This window comes from Procambarus clarkii, chromosome 16, assembly GCF_040958095.1.
Source record: "Procambarus clarkii isolate CNS0578487 chromosome 16, FALCON_Pclarkii_2.0, whole genome shotgun sequence".
Classification (NCBI taxonomy): Eukaryota; Metazoa; Arthropoda; class Malacostraca; order Decapoda; family Cambaridae; genus Procambarus; species Procambarus clarkii.
In genome coordinates, this window is record NC_091165.1 from 19,382,193 (window position 1) to 19,401,070 (window position 18,878).

Below are 18,878 nucleotides of genomic sequence, written 5' to 3' on the forward strand. Positions count from 1 at the left end.
ACAAATCTTGCATCCTCGTCTTGACCTGTCAAAAGTGCGCTAGCTGTGAAGCCAGAATCCTATATATGACAAGTTATATCAGAGAAAACACTATGCAGTACATGGAACATTAAAGACCTGGCTTAATTACCTTTAGTTTGAGGCGATTTCGCGTTCTAACCGGGTCACCCTATATAATGACATTAATGGCCACTAATGATAGATAATGGGTTTCGGAAAGAACACTTAACTTGATTTGTTGACAGCGTGTTGACAGATGGTACACCTTTGGTATCCATAACACTACGTCCAAGTAAAATTAACAGGAGCCGAATTTGCTCCCGTGTGAGCCTCTGGTCTAGTCTCAACAATGGCTGCCCTCCTTCCTCCACTCTGACGCCTGGCTTACATTGTCCAGATTTCAGAACGTGATAGAAGGGTCACATTTACTCTACTTTAATATTGATAATTAAGTTAATTTATATAAGATGTTTTTATGATGGTAAAGTCCAAAGACTAATGTATTTAAGAATAATTCCCAGCAGAATAGCTGGTGAATTATAATAGTATGTGGTGATGATATCCCGTTTTCTATAGACGGTAATTCCACTACAAGTTACGTTTTCTATGGGTAACTTGTTGGTAATACAGTTATTATCTGTATGATTATTAAATGGTGTCGGATTTTCCGACATAATTCCCCAGGGGGCTGCTCACGGGTCGAAGTCCTATTTAGAACAGACGAACACCGATACTCCTCCTTCGAATTATTAGATTAATTTGATGTTAGTAGTTAGTAATCACACATTTGTGTGTCTGTTCGTACAGGACGGATGTCCCGTACTAGAGTTGTAGGGGTTAGAAGTCTAATGCAATTTCATTTCCCTGTCAACTCTTGAAAGGCTAATATTCAAGCCTATTACATATTATTTAACCCAGAAGACTGAATGTGATCAAGTACTACAGTCAAGTATGATTCAGGGACTGCAGTGAGATCAGTGACATTAGATATAACTTGAAGTTTCTTCAGGTAACTGGTCACTGATATATAAACACTGAGGCCCATGGAATACATCTTGATTAAATAATAAATGTATCAAATCAGTCATCAGATTTATTGGGGTTTAATTTAGTTAATTGATTCAGAGGATTGAATAGCTCATCATTAAAGTAAAGTATGGTTCTGAGACTGCAGTGGGTTCAGTGACATTGGTCGCAGTGACTTGTAGCTGTTTTAGGCTACTGTTCACTGATTTGCCACTGAAGCCTCATGAACTCAACTTCAGCTTCAAATGATGATACTAACATCAACCTCTGTTGGTATAGTCAGCTGTAATCTCCTTAGTATAATGCTACTGGAGAAATATAATCAGCTGACAAATTTAGATTTCTACTGGTATTGTTTATCTGCAGGCATAGGTCTCCTCAGGCTTGATACTGGGCCTGAGAGTAATTTACCTCCTGCAGAGTTTAACATGGTTATGCCCTGATATTTAGTAGGGCTACCAATGAATTGATGGTAGTAGTCTGTCCCCACAAGGACAGCCATTTGGCATTTGATTTGCTCAAATTTACCTGCAGCTGCTTGATAATAGCTTTCCAGGTCAGCATAATCAACTTGAGATTGTTGTGACAAATCTTCACATTTCTTGATCTGTCTTGTTAAGTGGCCTTTAAGACCTGCAAGGGTTCTTTTCATTCTCCCTGCATTATCCATACTGGCTAGTTGGTGAAGCCTTGTGGGGCTTGTACTTGGGCTGCTCATAATACTGAACAAGCACTGATGGTAGCCTAGGGTAAATTCTGCACTCACTAGGCAATAATCCTACCTCTACTAGAGGTTAGCACTTAAAATTAATACACATTATATATATATACAATCATACACACTAATGATTTGAGTGATAAACCAGTGTCACTGGAAGTACCTTTAGGTTAGCTCTTCTATATCACCCTAGGATGGAATTGACACTAATTAATCACTCAAAGGTGTAATGATCATAAGTAAATTATTATATATACAACTCAATTCGAGTTGATAAAAATTACACCCAAAATAGGGTCTGGACCATTCATTAATGGTGTTAGGTTGTTCAATATAGTACTACTGACTATTGTAATAATGGGACTAGGATGAACAATAATAGTTCAACTAGTCATATCCTACCCTGTTGTGGGTTGGCAATTAGTAAATATTATACTATGATCACTAGTGCAATATATATTAAATAATTCTCTATTTGGAGAAATAATATACACAATTATTGACAATAGCCTCTTAATTAGCCTCTATGAAACTTCTAATATTATCTAGAAGTATTAAATATTATTAGTGACCTCGCGAAATAAACTCCACAAAATTCGTAGATAATCTCTCGCGAAATGTAACACCACGAAATCCGTGAACAATCTCGCGAAGACACAGTCACTAATTTGGCTGGATTCTATATTAGCGCTGTCATTTCACGAAATAACACGCCACCAAATATCTGTGGGTGTGCATGAAACCGCTGACGAAGCTGAACTGGGCTGAGGGAGGCTCCTGAGCTCCCTCGAGGCTACGCTGCCGTCTTGACTGCTGGCTTTGTTTAAATAACACTGCACTAGTATATTTAATGAATCCACTGGTTAACTGGTTCATCCGGTACTAAGATGACCAAATGTGGGTTCAAAGGATCAAATAATCCGTCATCCGGTTCGAAGGACCAAATAATGTGGGAACCGACCTGTGAGATTTATATTTATTTAATTTATATGAATTTATATTTACGTTAATTTATATACTTCGATAGCAATTTGTATAATGATAAGTGGACTGTATTTCTGCAATAATCTCATAATCTCACAAATCGATCCTCTACACATTAGGGGGGTTATATTTATATATATGCAGCCAATCAAACTACAGTATTAACTACATACATTGAAGAGGTTCCTTATCTTATAGTACAGCAGGTTAGTCCACCAGGTATAACTAGGGTGTAGACACCAAATTATCCTCTTTGAGGTAGCTTCCATATCACCCAGTAACTGGTGCACAAATCTTGCATCCTCGTCTTGACCTGTCAAAAGTGCGCTAGCTGTGAAGCCAGAATCCTATATATGACAAGTTATATCAGAGAAAACACTATGCAGTACATGGAACATTAAAGACCTGGCTTAATTACCTTTAGTTTGAGGCGATTTCGCGTTCTAACCGGGTCACCCTATATAATGACATTAATGGCCACTAATGATAGATAATGGGTTTCGGAAAGAACACTTAACTTGATTTGTTGACAGCGTGTTGACAGATGGTACACCTTTGGTATCCATAACACTACGTCCAAGTAAAATTAACAGGAGCCGAATTTGCTCCCGTGTGAGCCTCTGGTCTAGTCTCAACAATGGCTGCCCTCCTTCCTCCACTCTGACGCCTGGCTTACATTGTCCAGATTTCAGAACGTGATAGAAGGGTCACATTTACTCTACTTTAATATTGATAATTAAGTTAATTTATATAAGATGTTTTTATGATGGTAAAGTCCAAAGACTAATGTATTTAAGAATAATTCCCAGCAGAATAGCTGGTGAATTATAATAGTATGTGGTGATGATATCCCGTTTTCTATAGACGGTAATTCCACTACAAGTTACGTTTTCTATGGGTAACTTGTTGGTAATACAGTTATTATCTGTATGATTATTAAATGGTGTCGGATTTTCCGACAGAAGTGTGTTCCTGGGAGTGTTCCTGGGAGTGTTCCTGGAAGTGTGTTCCTGGGAGTGTTCCTGGGAGTGTGTGTCCCTGGAAGTATGTGTTCCTGGAAGTGTGTTCCTGGGAGTGTTCCTGGGAGTGTTCCTGGAAGTGTGTTCCTGGGGGGACAAAGACGTGTCATTCTATATATTGACTCTCTGTCTTCCTACTTTTGTCTACCTCTCTCTCTCTCTCTCTCTCTCTCTCTCACTCTCTCTCTCTCTCTCTCTCTCTCTCTCTCTCTCTCTCTCTCTCTCTCTCTCTCTCTCTCTCTCTCTCTCTCTCTCTCTCCCTCTCTCTCTCTCTCTCTCTCTCTCTCTCTCTCTCTCTCTCTCTCTCTCTCTCTCTCTCTCTCTTTCTCTCTCTCTCTCTCTCTCTATTTTTTTTTCACCTGAGATTAGGGTTCATAGGAGCTGTGCTAAGTTTCCATTGAAACTTCAATGCTAAGTAACTTTAATGCTAAGTAACTTTAATGCTAAGTAACTTTAATGCTAAGTAACCAACACGCAGGGAACGGGATGAATCAGGAAGCCAACTGTGTGCCAGAGCCTTCATGTGGTCAGTTGTGATGATGTCACGCGTGTCTACAGTGTTGAGCAAGCGGGTCCCAGATGCGTGCCAGCTTTGGAATGACTGATTGCTGATGGAGTGAAGTTCTTGAGAAAGGTCCAGCCAGCATAAGACTCTTTGTGGCTGAGCGCCTTATGTTGTGACTGCTAACTTCTGGTTGTCCACGAAGATGGGACAGATGAGGGTAACTTGGAGAACATTTGCCCTTGTACATATCATTAAGTCTACCAACGTCTCTGAGATGCTGACGGCTCTGAAGTGCTTCCCAGTTAATCTAGAATGGGTCAAAACTTGAGAAGTCTTCCTGAAGGGTTCTTCATCTTAATCAAACTTCTGATAAACGACGGTGATGATGGGGATGAGGGGCAGGCCATCCTGGAGTGTGGTGAATACTCAAGATGATAGTGAACTTTGGCCTCATATAAAGTTTTGCAACCCCTGCTGTCGAGAAGGTAGGAGATTCACCTTAAGGCAATTAGTTTCTTGGCTGCCTTTTGAGTTAGGTTAAGCACGTAACTTTTCATATGGTCATTAAAGAGTCAGACTTGATTCCCAAGATGTCAGCTTCGTCACTGAACACTAGGTTTTCTCCTCTTATTGCTATACATGTCCCACTTGCAATATCATGCTGTCTAGTTATCATCATCACCTGTGTTTTGTCTGTCGCAAATGTGACTTACCATCGCCTTCCCCAGGTAGATATTGCTACAGGTTTGTGATTAATTAATGAACCTCGTAGCAGTTGGTATTTCTTCTTTTCGACGTGTATAAGTTAGAGTGCAGTCATGAGCGTGGTCCCGAGTTTCAGGGTAGAGGAGTAGTAAATCGTTGAAGTAGACGTTAAACAACAAAGGGCCAAGCAGACAGCCCTACAGTGCACAGGCGCCAACTGACTGGCTTTCAGGTTCTGCTCCATTGAGGACTACAGATTCCCGTCGAGGAGTCCTGAAGGTAGTCCTTATTAGCCGTAAAATGGGGCCTGAAATACCAAGCTCTGGACTACTTTTGCTAGTAGTCCAAAGTTCCAAATCTGTCCAAAGGCTCCTGCAGTGTCCAGTGCAACAACACAACTTTGGAATCATCCAGTGCCTGAAGTCACATAGTGGAGAGGTTAGGAAGAGGTCAGCGGCAGAACAACCTTTCCTAAAACGAAATTGACGACCCCATAGTAATCAATGATGATCAAAAACGCTTTCATTTGGTGAGAGAATAATGTCTCAAATTTGTTCCCAGTTCTTGAAAGCGGTGACGCTGGTTGGTAGTCACCTCTCCTGAACGACTCTTCCTTTTGTGAACCGGAACTACATGACGAAGCCCGTAGATCCTCACAACGGTGTGACAGTCTTAAGCTGACCTTATCCGGCCCCACCGCCTTAAGTCCGGTGACTTAAGTAGACGGTAGACTCCTTCTTGTGGAATGAGTATTTCAGATAACTGAGACACAGTGCTTGCATGAAGCTCTCTCTCTCTTTCTCTCTCTCTCTTTCTCTCTCTCTCTCTCTCTGCACACCTGCTGCTCTACAGGTGTGGACCTTGCAGGTGCCTGGGTGCAGCGAGATGTGTTTATTAACTGGCTTGCAGAGAGAAATGACAATAACCGGGCGAGCATGAACAATGTTACACAGCCCGCAACACCAATACCAACTCCAGCAACAATAATGCAAGTTGCATCTAAACATACGAGGCCTCATACAGTAAGCTTGAGTAGGCAGCAGCAGTCTCCGAGGATGCGGTAAGCTTTGCGCAAGCGTGGTTTTGCGTTTACTAAGAAGCATATGTTAGTCTCCCGGTTCGTGACCTTTCGAAAGCTTGGTCCTGGTTCCTGTCGGAAAATCCGACACCATTTAATATCATACAGACAGATAATAAGTGCTGCTGTATTACCAACAAGTTACCCATAGAAAACGTAACTTGTAGTGGAATTACCGTCTATAGAAAACGGGATATCATCACCACATACTATTATAATTCACCAGCTATTCTGCTGGGAATTATTCTTAAATACATAAGTCTTTGGACTTTACCATCATAAAAACATCTTATATAAATTAACTTAATTATCAATATTAAAGTAGAGTAAATGTGACCCTTCTATCACTTTCTGAAATGTGGACAATGTAAGCCAGGCGTCAGAGTGAGGAGGAGGGCAGCCATTGTTTATTGAGACCAGAGGCTCACACGGGAGCAAATTCGGCTCCTGTTAAATTTACTTGGACGTAGTGTTATGGAAACTAAAAGTGTACCATTATCAACACGCTGTCTACAAATTCAAGTTAAGTGTCTATCCGAAACCCATTATCTATCATTAGTGGCCATTAATGTCATTGGGTAGGGTTATCCGGTTAGATCACATGGAAGCCTCAAACTAAAGGTAATTAAGCCAGGTCCTCATGTTCCATGTACTGTTTTCTCTGATATACTTGTCATATATAGGATTCTGGCTTCACAGTTAGCGCCCTTTTGACAGGTCAAGACGAGGATGCAAGATTATGTGCACCAGTTACTGGGTGATAGAAGCTACCTCAAAGAGGATAATTTGGTGTCTACACTCTAGTTATACCTGGTGGACTAACCTGCTGTACTATAAGAGAAGGAACCTCATCAATGTATGTAGCTATTACTGTAATTTGATTGGCTGCATATGTGTAATATAAACCCCCCCTAATGTGTAGAGGATCGATTTGTGAGATTAAGAGATTATTGCAGAAATACAGTCCACTTATCATTATACAAATTGCTATCGAAGTATATAAATTAACGTAAATATAAATTCATATAAATTAAATAAATATAAATCTCACAGGTCGGTTCCCACAGTTCCCCTTGTTGGGAGTGATGACCTTCAGGGGGGAGGGGATGGGGAGCCAGCACCCCTACCTTGTTTCGTGTGGGTGTAGGTTATTCTTATCTCCCCCCCCCCCCTCAGCTGAGGCTGTGTTATCTCTAGCTCTCTCATCTGAGGCTGTTATCTCTTCATCTTTCTCATCTAAGGCTGTGTTATCTCTACCTCTCTCTCATCTGAGGCTGTGTTATCTCTACCTCCCTCACCTGAGGTTCTTTTATCCTTTTCTCTTCCTCTCTTTCGTTTCTTGCTCCTACTCTTCAATCACTGCCTTCTCTCCTTCCTTCACCTATAATTCAGTCTTCTTTTGCATCATTCCAAAACTCCCATTTGTCTCTGGGGGTCAACTTTCATCAACTGTTCCCTCATCCTGTCTACGAATCTACCGTCACTTCCATTACATCTCCCATCACATTTCCTTCATCAACTTCATCACCTATTCCATTACCTCGATCCCCCTCCTCCCCCAAGATTCACGACTTTCCTTTTCATCCATTCCATCACATACTCCACCACTACCACCACCAGCTCCCTCTCTCCCACCATCTCCATCTCTCCATCGCCTGTCCCATCTCTCCCACTCTGACCTACTTCTTCTTCGTCTGTTCCATTAAATCTTCCGGTAAATCTCCTTCCTTCTTCTCCTCCTCCACCTCCTCCCCTTTCTGCTGCATCAGTTAATTGAACGGTGTCTCCTCTAGGGGGAAGAATTGCCGCCTACATATTGCAACAGTGAATATAACAATACATATTGCAACAGCATGAAAAATGTAGGTGAATGCTGTTTTACATCCCCTGACACGATGTCCATTCAACCCATCCCTCTGAGATGATATAATGCTTTTTGGGTAGCTATTGGGCCGAAATTACAACTATGAGGTAATAGACCAGTAATTAGTCAAAATTTGGTACCATTAATTTTATAGACAGGGAAAAAAATCAAGCTAAAGCAGCAGATTTGAAATATTCCTAAGCCCAGCATATATATATATATATATATATATATATATATATATATATATATATATATATATATATATATATATATATATATATATACACACACTATGTTAGGTCTAAGATGAATTAGGCCAGAGACTGCTAGGAGAGATTATAGGCTCCGTGAGGTAAACTAGGAGAGATTATAGGCTCCGTGAGGTAAACTAGTAGGGATTATGGGTTATGTGAGGTAAACTAGAAGAGATTATAGGCTCTGTGAGGTAAACTAGGAGAGATTATAGGCTATGTGAGGTAAACTAGTAGGGAGTATGGGCTGTGTTAGGTAAACTAGTAGGGATTATAGGCTATGTGAGGTAAACTAGGAGAGATTATAGGCTTTTCGAGGTAAACTAGGAGAGATTATAGGCTATGAGAGGTAAACTAGTATAAATTATAGGCTATGTGAGGTAAACTAGTATAAATTATAGGCTATTTGAGGTAAACTCTCATATTCACGTTGGTGATAACTAAGATTTCTGCTTTGCCCAAATGGAACAACACAACAAGTGTACTGTCTTGTGATCCACCACGTAATAGTGTCACTTACCACCAAATAATTTCTATAAGAACTCTCGTCTTAGGAGGCTGGGCAGCATAAATGATACCTCAAAAATGTCTCAAATATAAATCACAGCTGCAAAACGAAAATGTCTGTATTTGGGAGCAGTATTAAGGATGATATATATTTGGAATGCCACAAAGGGGAAAATTGGGGTCCACCCCCACTTGAAAGGGGGAAAATTGGGGTCCACCCCCACTTGAAAGGGGGAAAATTGGCCCATATTCCCTATTACAAAGTTTGTCGATGTGAAAGTAGCCACTCAGAGCTCATGGGGTGGGTGGGGGGTGGGGGGTTTGCCCATTCTATATGGGTAGAGTGTGAGTGTGCAGGGAGGAGATGGGTAGGGTTTGAGTGGGGGGATAATTAAGGGAAGGGGTGTCTAGGGGTCATTAGGAGGGTATGTGTTGAGGGGAAGGGATGTAGATGGTGTGAAGAGTTTTACAGTGAAGAAGTGTGTATTGAAGAGTGTTACAGCCATGTGGGATAATGGAGTTAGTATCTCTGTCCCTCTGGTGGGTTTCTAACACCACTTGGGTTTTAGGGAGTCACTCTGGTAGGTTTCCGACACCACTTGGGTTTTAGGGAGTCACTCTGGCGGGTTTCCGACACCACTTGGATTTTAGGGAGTCACTCTGGTAGGTTTCTGATGCCACTTGGGTTTTAGGGAGTCACTCTGGCGGGTTTCTGACACCACTTGGGTTTAAGGGAGTCACTCTGGCGGGTTTCTGACACCACTTGGGTTTAAGGGAGTCACTCTGGCGGGTTTCTGACACCACTTGGGTTTAAGGGAGTCACCCTGGCGGGTTTCTGACACCACTTGGGTTTAAGGGAGTCACTCTGGCGGGTTTCTGACACCACTTGGGTTTAAGGGAGTCACTCTGGCGGGTTTCTGACACCACTTGGGTTTTAGGGAGTCACTCTGGCGGGTTTCTAACACCACTTCGGTTTTAGGGAGTCACTCTGGCGGGTTTCTGACACCACTTGGGTTTTAGGGAGTCACTCTGGCGGGTTTCTAACACCACTTGGGTTTTAGGGAGTCACTCTGGCGGGTTTCTAACACCACTTCGGTTTTAGGGAGTCACTCTGGCGGGTTTCTGACGCCACTTGAATTTAAGGGAGTCACTCTGGCGGGTTTCTGACACCACTTGGGTTTTAGGGAGTCACTCTGGCGGGTTTCTAACACCACTTGGGTTTTAGGGAGTCACTCTGGCGGGTTTCTGACACCACTTGGGTTTTAGGGAGTCACTCTGGCGGGTTTCTAACACCACTTGGGTTTTAGGGAGTCACTCTGGCGGGTTTCTAACACCACTTGGGTTTCAGGGAGTCACTCTGGCAGGTTTCTGATGCCACTTGGGTTTTAGGGAGTCACTCTGACGGGTTTCTGACACCACTTGGGTTTAAGGGAGTCACTCTGGCGGGTTTCTGACACCACTTGGGCTTTAGGGAGTCACTCTGGCGGGTTTCTGACACCACTTGGGTTTTAGGGAGTCACTCTGGCGGGTTTCTGACGCCACTTGGGTTTTAGGGAGTCATTCTATCAGGTTTCTGACACCACTTGGGTTTTAGGGAGTCACTCTGGCGGGTTTCTAACACCACTTGGGTTTTAGGGAGTCACTCTGGCGGGTTTCTAACACCACTTGGGTTTCAGGGAGTCACTCTGGCAGGTTTCTGATGCCACTTGGGTTTTAGGGAGTCACTCTGGCGGGTTTCTGACACCACTTGGGTTTAAGGGAGTCACTCTGGCGGGTTTCTGACACCACTTGGGCTTTAGGGAGTCACTCTGGCGGGTTTCTGACACCACTTGGGTTTTAGGGAGTCACTCTGGCGGGTTTCTGACACCACTTGGGTTCTAGGGAGTCACTCTGGCGGGTTTCTGACGCCACTTGGGTTCTAGGGAGTCACTCTGGCGGGTTTCTGACGCCACTTGGGTTTAAAGGAGTCACTCTGGCGGATTATTTATATATTTATTTACTTATCTGCAAATATATTTTTTGTGCAAGTAAGTTCCCATAAAAGTCTTGCAAAGTTAGCCGGCGCCTTCCAGCGATGGCGGAAGTGAAGGGAAAGTTTGCTTAGTTAGTTGTTGTGTTTTGAATATTTTCAAGATGGTAATGAAGGGTTTTGAATACTCATGTGAGGGAGAGAGAGAGAGAGAGAGAGAGAGAGAGAGAGAGAGAGAGAGAGAGAGAGAGAGAGAGAGAGAGAGAGAGAGAGAGAGAGCGAGAGAGAGAGAGAGAGAGAGAGAGAGAGAGAGAGAGAGAGAGAGAGAGAGAGAGAGAGAGAGAGAGAGAATATAATATCCATCGTCTTGTTCGGGCAAAATTAAAGCCGCTGCCTCCGCCATCTTGGACCGCCTGTTCCCTAGGCTATTTGCATTGGTCCAATTTGGGGTGATCAGTGAGGCTTAAGGTCACTGGCGACGTTGATCTTCTCTGTCCGAAGACGCCACCGGGATGGTGGGGGAGGGGGGGGGGGGAGAGGAGAGAGGGGGGAGGGGGCTGGCTGGGGGGGGGGGGTTAGTAGAGTGCTCTTTGGGAAGGATGAACCGATTTTGTAAGTCGCTGGAAGGGGCAAGGGTTCTCGTGCTAGCAAAAAGAGGTGTTGGGGTTCTGTTATTGGGGGTCTGTTGCTGTTGGGGATCTGTTATTGGGGGTCTGTTGCTGTTGGGGGTCTGTTATTGGGGGTCTGTTATTGGGGGTCTGTTGCTGTTGGGGTTCTGTTGCTGTTGGGGGTCTGTTATTGGGGGTCTGTTATTGGGGGTCTGTTGCTGTTGGGGGGTCTGTTGCTGTTGGGGTCTGTTGCTGTTGGGGGTCTGTTGCTGTTGGGGGTCTGTTATTGGGGGTCTGTTGCTGTTGGGGGTCTGTTGCTGTTGGGGGTCTGTTGCTGTTGGGGGTCTGTTGCTGTTGGGGGGTCTGTTGCTGTTGGGGGTCTGTTGCTGTTGGGGGGTCTGTTGCTGTTGGGGGTCTGTTATTGGGGGTCTGTTGCTGTTGGGGGTCTGTTGCTGTTGGGGGTCTGTTGCTGTTGGGGGGTCTGTTGCTGTTGGGGGGTCTGTTGCTGTTGGGGGTCTGTTGCTGTTGGGGGTCTGCTGCTGTTGGGGGGTCTGTTGCTGTTGGGGTTCTGTTGCTGTTGGGGGGTCCGTTGCTGTTGGGGGTCTACTGCTGTTGGGGGGTCTGTTGCTGTTGGGGGTCTGCTGCTGTTGGGGGGTCTGCTGCTGTTGGGGGGTCTGTTGCTTTTGGTTGTCTGCTGCTGTTGGGGGTCTGTTGCTGTTGGGGGGTCTGTTGCTGTTGGGGGTCTGTTGCTGTTGGGGGTCTGTTGCTGTTGGGGTCTGTTGCTGTTGGGGTCTGCTGCTGTTGGGGGTCTGTTGCTGTTGGGGGGTCTGTTGCTGTTGGGGGTCTGTTATTGGGGGTCTGTTGCTGTTGGGGGTCTGTTGCTGTTGGGGGGTCCGTTGCTGTTGGGGGTCTGCTGCTGTTGGGGGGTCTGTTGCTGTTGGGGGTCTGCTGCTGTTGGGGGGTCTGCTGCTGTTGGGGGGTCTGTTGCTGTTGGGGGTCTGTTGCTGTTGGGGGTCTGCTGCTGTTGGGGGTCTGTTGCTGTTGGGGGGTCTGTTGCTGTTGGGGTCTGTTGCTGTTGGGGGTCTGTTGCTGTTGGGGTCTGTTGCTGTTGGGGGTCTGCTGCTGTTGGGGGGTCTGTTGCTGTTGTGGTCTGTTGCTGCTGGAGGTCTGCAGCTGTTGGGGGTCTGTTGCTGTTGGGGTCTGTTGCTGTTGGGGTCTGTTGCTGTTGGGGGTCTGTTGCTGTTGGGGGTCTGCTGCTCTTGGGGGTCTATACTGCTCGAATACACACCCGAAGACATTTGAGATTAATTTTGTGGTGGAAGGGATCTTGAGGGAAGAGCCAGGTTATGGAGCCTTTCTCCTCTCCTCATCAAATAAGGACACACGGCCTTCCCCCTGTATTAGTCCCAGGGCTAGAGTAAGGAGGAAATGAGTTGTGGATTGCGTGGTAATTTTTTCTGACAGTGGAGGTTGATAAATAGTCCTCTACACAGCGTATCCGCCTTGCTCGTCCCACCCTGCGGCCGACCCCATAGACTAATTTCCCAATTATAACGAACTATGTAGCCAAAATTATATTTCCTCTTATATAAATGCATTGTAATGTGTTTACTAAGTTTGTGTATATTCAGGACAAGGATTGACTGGGGTTAGGTATTTTGGATTTGTTGACAATGTTTATTGTCAATATAAATTGCCAACAATTTATTGCCAACAATATTTGCTGTAGATGGGTGAGGTATTCCGACGGCGGCCGACCCAAAAGACTCATTCATCAATTTTAATTTACTGTGCACTCATGATTGGGATTTTATTATATATATAAATCCGTTTCATTATATACCGGAATTGTGTACATAGGTAGGCATAGGTTAGGTTAGGTTAGGTTAGGTTAGGTTAGGTTAGGGTAGGCATAGGTTAGGTTAGGTTAGGTTAGGTTAGGTTAGGGTAGGCATAGGTTAGGTTAGGTTAGGTTAGGTTAGGTTAGGGTAGGCATAGGTTAGGTTAGGTTAGGTTAGGTTAGGTGTTTAGGCCCTATTGGAAATTATTTGGATTTGAAGTACGTGAGTACTCTAACAGAGGTAGGATTCGAACAGTGGTTGTCAGCGAAGCACTGTTCGAGAAATGTGCAAATATCATTAGTTGTACAACCCGTCTTCGACTCAAGTCCATTACATCCAGCGGTCGACCCCACAGACACATTCATAAACTTTTACGTGCTGTTCGGTCAAAACGGGATTTCTTTTTAAATATATAAATTAATATTATATTATATTAGCATATTGTGCATATATAGGCATAGGTTAGGTTAGGTGTTTAGGTTCTGTTGGCGATTATTTGTATTTGAAGTACGTGGATGAAGCATTTACAGCGTTGTGGTTCGAACAAAATTCGTCAGTGAAGCACTTTCACTTAGGGGCCTGGTAGCCTGGTGGATAGTGAGCAGGACTCGTAATTCTGTGGCGCCGGTTCGATTCCCGCACCAGGCAGAAACAAATGGGCAGTTTCTTTCACCCTGAATGCCCCTTTTACCTATCAGTAAATAGGTACCTTGGAGTTAGTCAGCTGTCACAGGATGCTTCCTGGGGTGTGTGTGTGTGGTGTGGAGAAAAAAAAGAAGTAGTTAGTAAACAGTTGATTGACAGTTGAGAGGCGGGCCGAAAGAGCAAAGCTCAACCCCCGCAAACACAACTACATGAATACAACTAGGTGAATACTTGTTCCGGAAGTGTTCGAACGAAATCAGTCGTGTGTAAACCGTTTTTCATTCATAACCAGTGGTTTTGGCGGCTTGATTAATGAGCATTTGGCCTCTATTTATGAGGACTGGCCTCAATTAGCTAAGTGTAACGCGAACACGGGGAAGAGAGAGAGAGAAGCACTGTTCAAGCAAAGTTAGAACACAATCTGGTTTCACTCAAGTTTAGACAAGTAAATCATCCAAACATTGGCCGAATCCTAGTTAGTTCAGCCGTCAAATCCCCTTTATTTACGAATGAAAAACACTTTGCCTCTGATTCACAGATGATAGGCGTTCGAACTTCTCTCGAACCGTACTTCGCTACTGTCTTCTGTTCGAATCACTAATCTGTGTGTAAATGCTTCCCAACGTACAACGAAGGCAACTAATTCCCAACAGAATCTTATCAACTAATCTAACCTTAACGTGTCTATACACATCATTCTAATATATGGTATATTAATTTATATTATACATAATACGCTCAAATTTATGAATCAGCTTTCGCGATCTGCCGCAGTTGGGAAGAAGCCCGGCTGGTTTAACGAGCGTTTAGCTACTACGGGCTCACCATAGACCGTGCTACTAGGAATTTTTTGTTCCAGGGGCCAGATTCACGAAAGCACTTACGCAAGCACTTACGAATCTGTACATCTTTCCTCAATCTTTGGCGGCTTTGTTTACAATTATTAAACAGTTAATGAGCTCCGAAGCACCAGGAGGCTGTTTATAACAATAACAACAGTTGATTGGGAAGTTTTCATGCTTGTAAACTGTTTAATAAATTAACCAAAGCCGTCAAAGATTGAGGAAAGATGTACACGTTCGTAACTGCTTGCGTAAGTGCTTTCGTGAATCTGGGCCCAGGTAGCGAATCTTAAACATCTTAAACAACGAGCGTTTAGCCATTGTTTATGAGGACCGGCTGCTCGACCCCAAAGACGCATCCATCAATCTTAACATTCAATGTTCATTCAAAATAGGAATTTTCTCAAATATAAATTAATATTGTTATATATTAGCAGACTGTGCATATTTAGGTACTGGTTAGGTTAGGTGTTTAGGTTCTATTGGCGATTATTTGTATATATAGTACGTGGGTGAAGCACTTACAGCGTTCGAACAAAGGTCGTCAGCGAAGCACTTGTTCCGGAAGTGTTCAGGATGTCATCAGTTGTGAGTCGTGTGTAAACAGTTTTTCATTCATAAACAGCTTGGGTTTGGCGGGTGAATAAAATGGACTCTGGCTCTTTGTTTATGAGGACGGGCTGGCTCCAAGCAACCCGTCCTCGACTCAAGTCCATTACATCCAGCGGTCGACCCCACAGACGCATTCATAAATTTTAACATGCTGTTCATTCAAAACGGGAATTTTCTCAAGTATAAATTAATATTATAATATATTAGCATATTGTGTATATATAGGCATAGGTTAGGTCAGGTGTTTAGGTTCTGTTGGCGATTATTTGTATTTGTAGTACGTGGGTGAAGCATTTACAGCGTTGTGATTCGAACAAAATCCGTCAGTGAAACACTTGTTCCGGATATGTTCGAACGTCAGCAGTTGTGAGTCGTGTGTAAACCGCTTTTCATTCATAAACTGGGGGTTTGGAGGGTGCATGGAATCACTTTTGGATCTTTGTTTGGAGGACGGGCTGCTCCAAGGGTATGCGTCTGAATTACTATATGGATCAGTGCTTCGATCAATTACCCGAAAAATAAGAAAAGTTGTAGCAATAGTTAATGATCCATGTCCAACACACACACACACACACATATTGTGGGGGTCTGGTAACTGAGTGTGGGGGGTCTGTTAGCTGAGTGCACAGCGTGCAGGACTCGTAATTCTGTGGCACGGGTTCGATTCACGGACCAGGCAGAAACAAATGGGCAAAGTTTCTTTCACCCTGAATGCCCCTGTTACCTAGCAGTAAATAGGTACCTGGGAGTTAGACAGCTGTTACGGGCTACTTCCTGGTGTGTGTGTTTGTGTGTGTGTGTGTGTGTGTGTGTGTGTGTGTGTGTGTGTGTGTGTGTGTGTGTGTGTGTGTGTGTGTGTGTGTGTGTGTGCGGAAAAAATAGTTAGTAGTTAGTAACAGTTGATTGACAGCTGAGAGGCGAGTCGAAAGAGCAAAGCTCAACCCTTGTAAGCACAACTAGGTAAGTACAACTAGTTGAGTACACCCACCCACCCACACACACACACACACACACACACACACACACACACACACACACACACACACACACACACACACACACACACACACAAACTCCGCCAAGTTAATATAAGACCAGATTCTGGAGTTCCATCGTTCTGAATGTGATGTAGAGACACACGTCTCACATCCCATATTATCCTCCTGTGAGTTAGTCTTCACCCTCACACACACACACACACACACACACACACACACCCCTGATTGACCCAGGAGGCGTCTGACGGATACTAATAATAACAACGAAACCCCTTCATCCTTCTCCCCCATTATCTTCTCCACCTCCTGCTCTTCACTCACCCCCATCAAGAGTCTCGGTGGACAAACTAACACGTCTTTAATCATTATTAATCATTACCATGAACTGAAAACATCTTATTGGTGTCAATAACTCTTTAATCGAAGCCTCACACTACTCCAGAAGCTCCCACGTTGATAGCGGTAGTGCTGGTGCTCCCAGAGTGCACCTTGTGGAGTGGCTCACAGAGTGCACCTTGTGGAGTGGCTCCCAGAGTGCACCTGATAGAAAGTCCCATAATTCACTTGGCGAATTAATGTCCCGTGACACTGCCCATTAAGCCTCGGGTCCCTTGTCAACAGCCAAGTGCTCCAGGTACTCTTGTCAACAGCCAAGTGCTCCAGGTACTCTTGTCAACAGCCAAGTGCTCCAGGTACCGTTGTCAACAGCCAAGTGATCCAGGTACTCATGTCAACAGCCAAGTGCTCCAGGTACCGTTGTCAACAGCCAAGTGCTCCAGGTACCGTTGTCAACAGCCAAGTGATCCAGGTACTCTTGTCAACAGCCAAGTGCTCCAGGTACTCTTGTCAACAGCCAAGGGCTCCAGGTACCCTTGTCAACAGCCAAGTGCTCCAGGTACCGTTGTCAACAGCCAAGTGCTCCAGGTACCCTTGTCAACAGCTAAGTGCTCCAGGTACCGTTGTCAACAGGCAAGTGCTCCAGGTACCCTTGTCAACAGCTAAGTGCTCCAGGTACCCTTGTCAACAGCTAAGTGTTCCAGGTACCCTTGTCAACAGCAAAGTGCTCCAGGTACCCTTGTCAACAGCCAAGTGCTCCAGGTACCCTTGTCAACAGCCAAGTGCTCCAGGTACCCTTGTCAACAGCTAAGTGCTCCAGGTACCCTTGTCAACAGCCAAGTGCTCCAGGTACCCTTGTCAACAGCTAAGTGCTCCAGGTACTCTTGTCAACAGCCAAGTGCTCCAGGTACTCTTGTCAACAGCCAAGTGCTCCAGGTACCCTTGTCAACAGCCAAGTGCTCCAGGTACCCTTGTCAACAGCCAAGTGTTCCAGGTACCCTTGTCAACAGCCGAGTGCTCCAGGTACTCTTGTCAACAGCCAAGTGCTCCAGGTACTCTTGTCAACAGCCAAGTGCTCCAGGTACCCTTGTCAACAGCCAAGTGCTCCAGGTACTCTTGTCAACAGCCAAGTGCTCCAGGTACCCTTGTCAACAGCCAAGTGCTCCAGGTACTCTTGTCAACAGCCAAGTGCTCCAGGTACCCTTGGCTTATGTCTGCTGTCAAGAATCATCAATATCTGCTGTCAAGAATCATCAATATCTGCTGTCAAGAATCATCAATGCTGACAGTATCCTGCAGGACCCATCATGCTGACAACCTCCTCGTTCTTGTAGGACCTGAAAACAGATAAAGCCTTCCTCTTCCTAGTAGTATCTTATAGTACCCTCGTACTAATAATCTCCATCTTCACGCTGGCATCCTGCAGGATCTCACGTTGGAAGGCCTCCAATTAATGTCACGTGACACTGCCCATTAAGCCTCGGGTCCCTTGTCAACAGCCAAGTGCTCCAGGCTGTTGACAAGGGTACCAAGCTGTTGACAAGGGTACCAAGCTGTTGACAAGGGTACCAAGCTGTTGACAAGGGTACCAGCTGTTGACAAGGGTACCAAGTGCTCTTGGCCTCCACCCTCCTATTGGGCTGGTGATAAAGATGTTGTTTACAAAATTATACTGAAGCTCTGGTGTAAAAAGGTATATTTACTCTATTTTAGAGATCGTCTAGCAATGTTTTTTGTTTTGTAATTTAGTGGAGAAACTCTATATATTATTATTATAGGACTAATAAACTGATGATGATGTGCTGCTGCTTCAGATATACCTGCTGCTGCTTCAGATATACCTGCTGCTGCTTCAGATATACCTGCTGCTGCTTCAGATATACCTGCTGCTGCTTCAGATATACCTGCTGCTGCTTCAGATATACCTGCTGCTGCTTCAGATATACCTGCTGCTGCTTTAGATATACCTGCTGCTGCTTCAGATATACCTGCTGCTGCTTCAGATATACCTGTTGCTGCTTCAGATATACCTGCTGCTTCTTCAGATATACCTGCTGCTGCTTCAGATATACCTGCTGCTGCTTCAGATATACCTGCTGCTGCTTCAGATATACCTGGTGCTGCTTCAGATATACCTGCTGCTGCTTCAGATATACCTGCTGCTGCTTCAGATATACCTGCTGCTGCTTCAGATATACCTGCTGCTTCTTCAGATATACCTGCTGCTGCTTCAGATATACCTGCTGCTTCTTCAGATATACCTGCTGCTTCTTCAGATATACCTGCTGCTGCTTCAGATATACCTGCTGCTTCTTCAGATATACCTGTTGCTCTGTCCGTTCGCAGCCGAAGGAAAGATGTAGACAT

General features: G+C 44.5%; 2 protein-coding genes across 2 annotated transcripts; both read right to left on the reverse strand.

Moving 5' to 3' along the window:
- Nucleotides 1-11,362: 11,362 nt before the first annotated feature.
- LOC123759919 (uncharacterized) lies at nt 11,363-12,535 on the reverse strand. The gene has a single exon (XM_069325540.1). The coding sequence runs from the start codon at nt 12,533-12,535 to the stop codon at nt 11,363-11,365; it is 1,173 nt and encodes a 390-aa protein (XP_069181641.1).
- Nucleotides 12,536-18,215: 5,680 nt separating this feature from the next.
- On the reverse strand, nt 18,216-18,878 carry LOC138365266 (oviduct-specific glycoprotein-like). Its single transcript, XM_069325541.1, has one exon. The coding sequence runs from the start codon at nt 18,876-18,878 to the stop codon at nt 18,216-18,218; it is 663 nt and encodes a 220-aa protein (XP_069181642.1).

Coding starts and splice junctions, on each gene's coding strand:
- LOC123759919 (XM_069325540.1), bottom strand. CDS start 12,535: ATGTCTTCGGGTGTGTATTCGAGCAGTATAGACCCCCAAGAGCAGCAG.
- LOC138365266 (XM_069325541.1), bottom strand. CDS start 18,878: ATGTCTACATCTTTCCTTCGGCTGCGAACGGACAGAGCAACAGGTATA.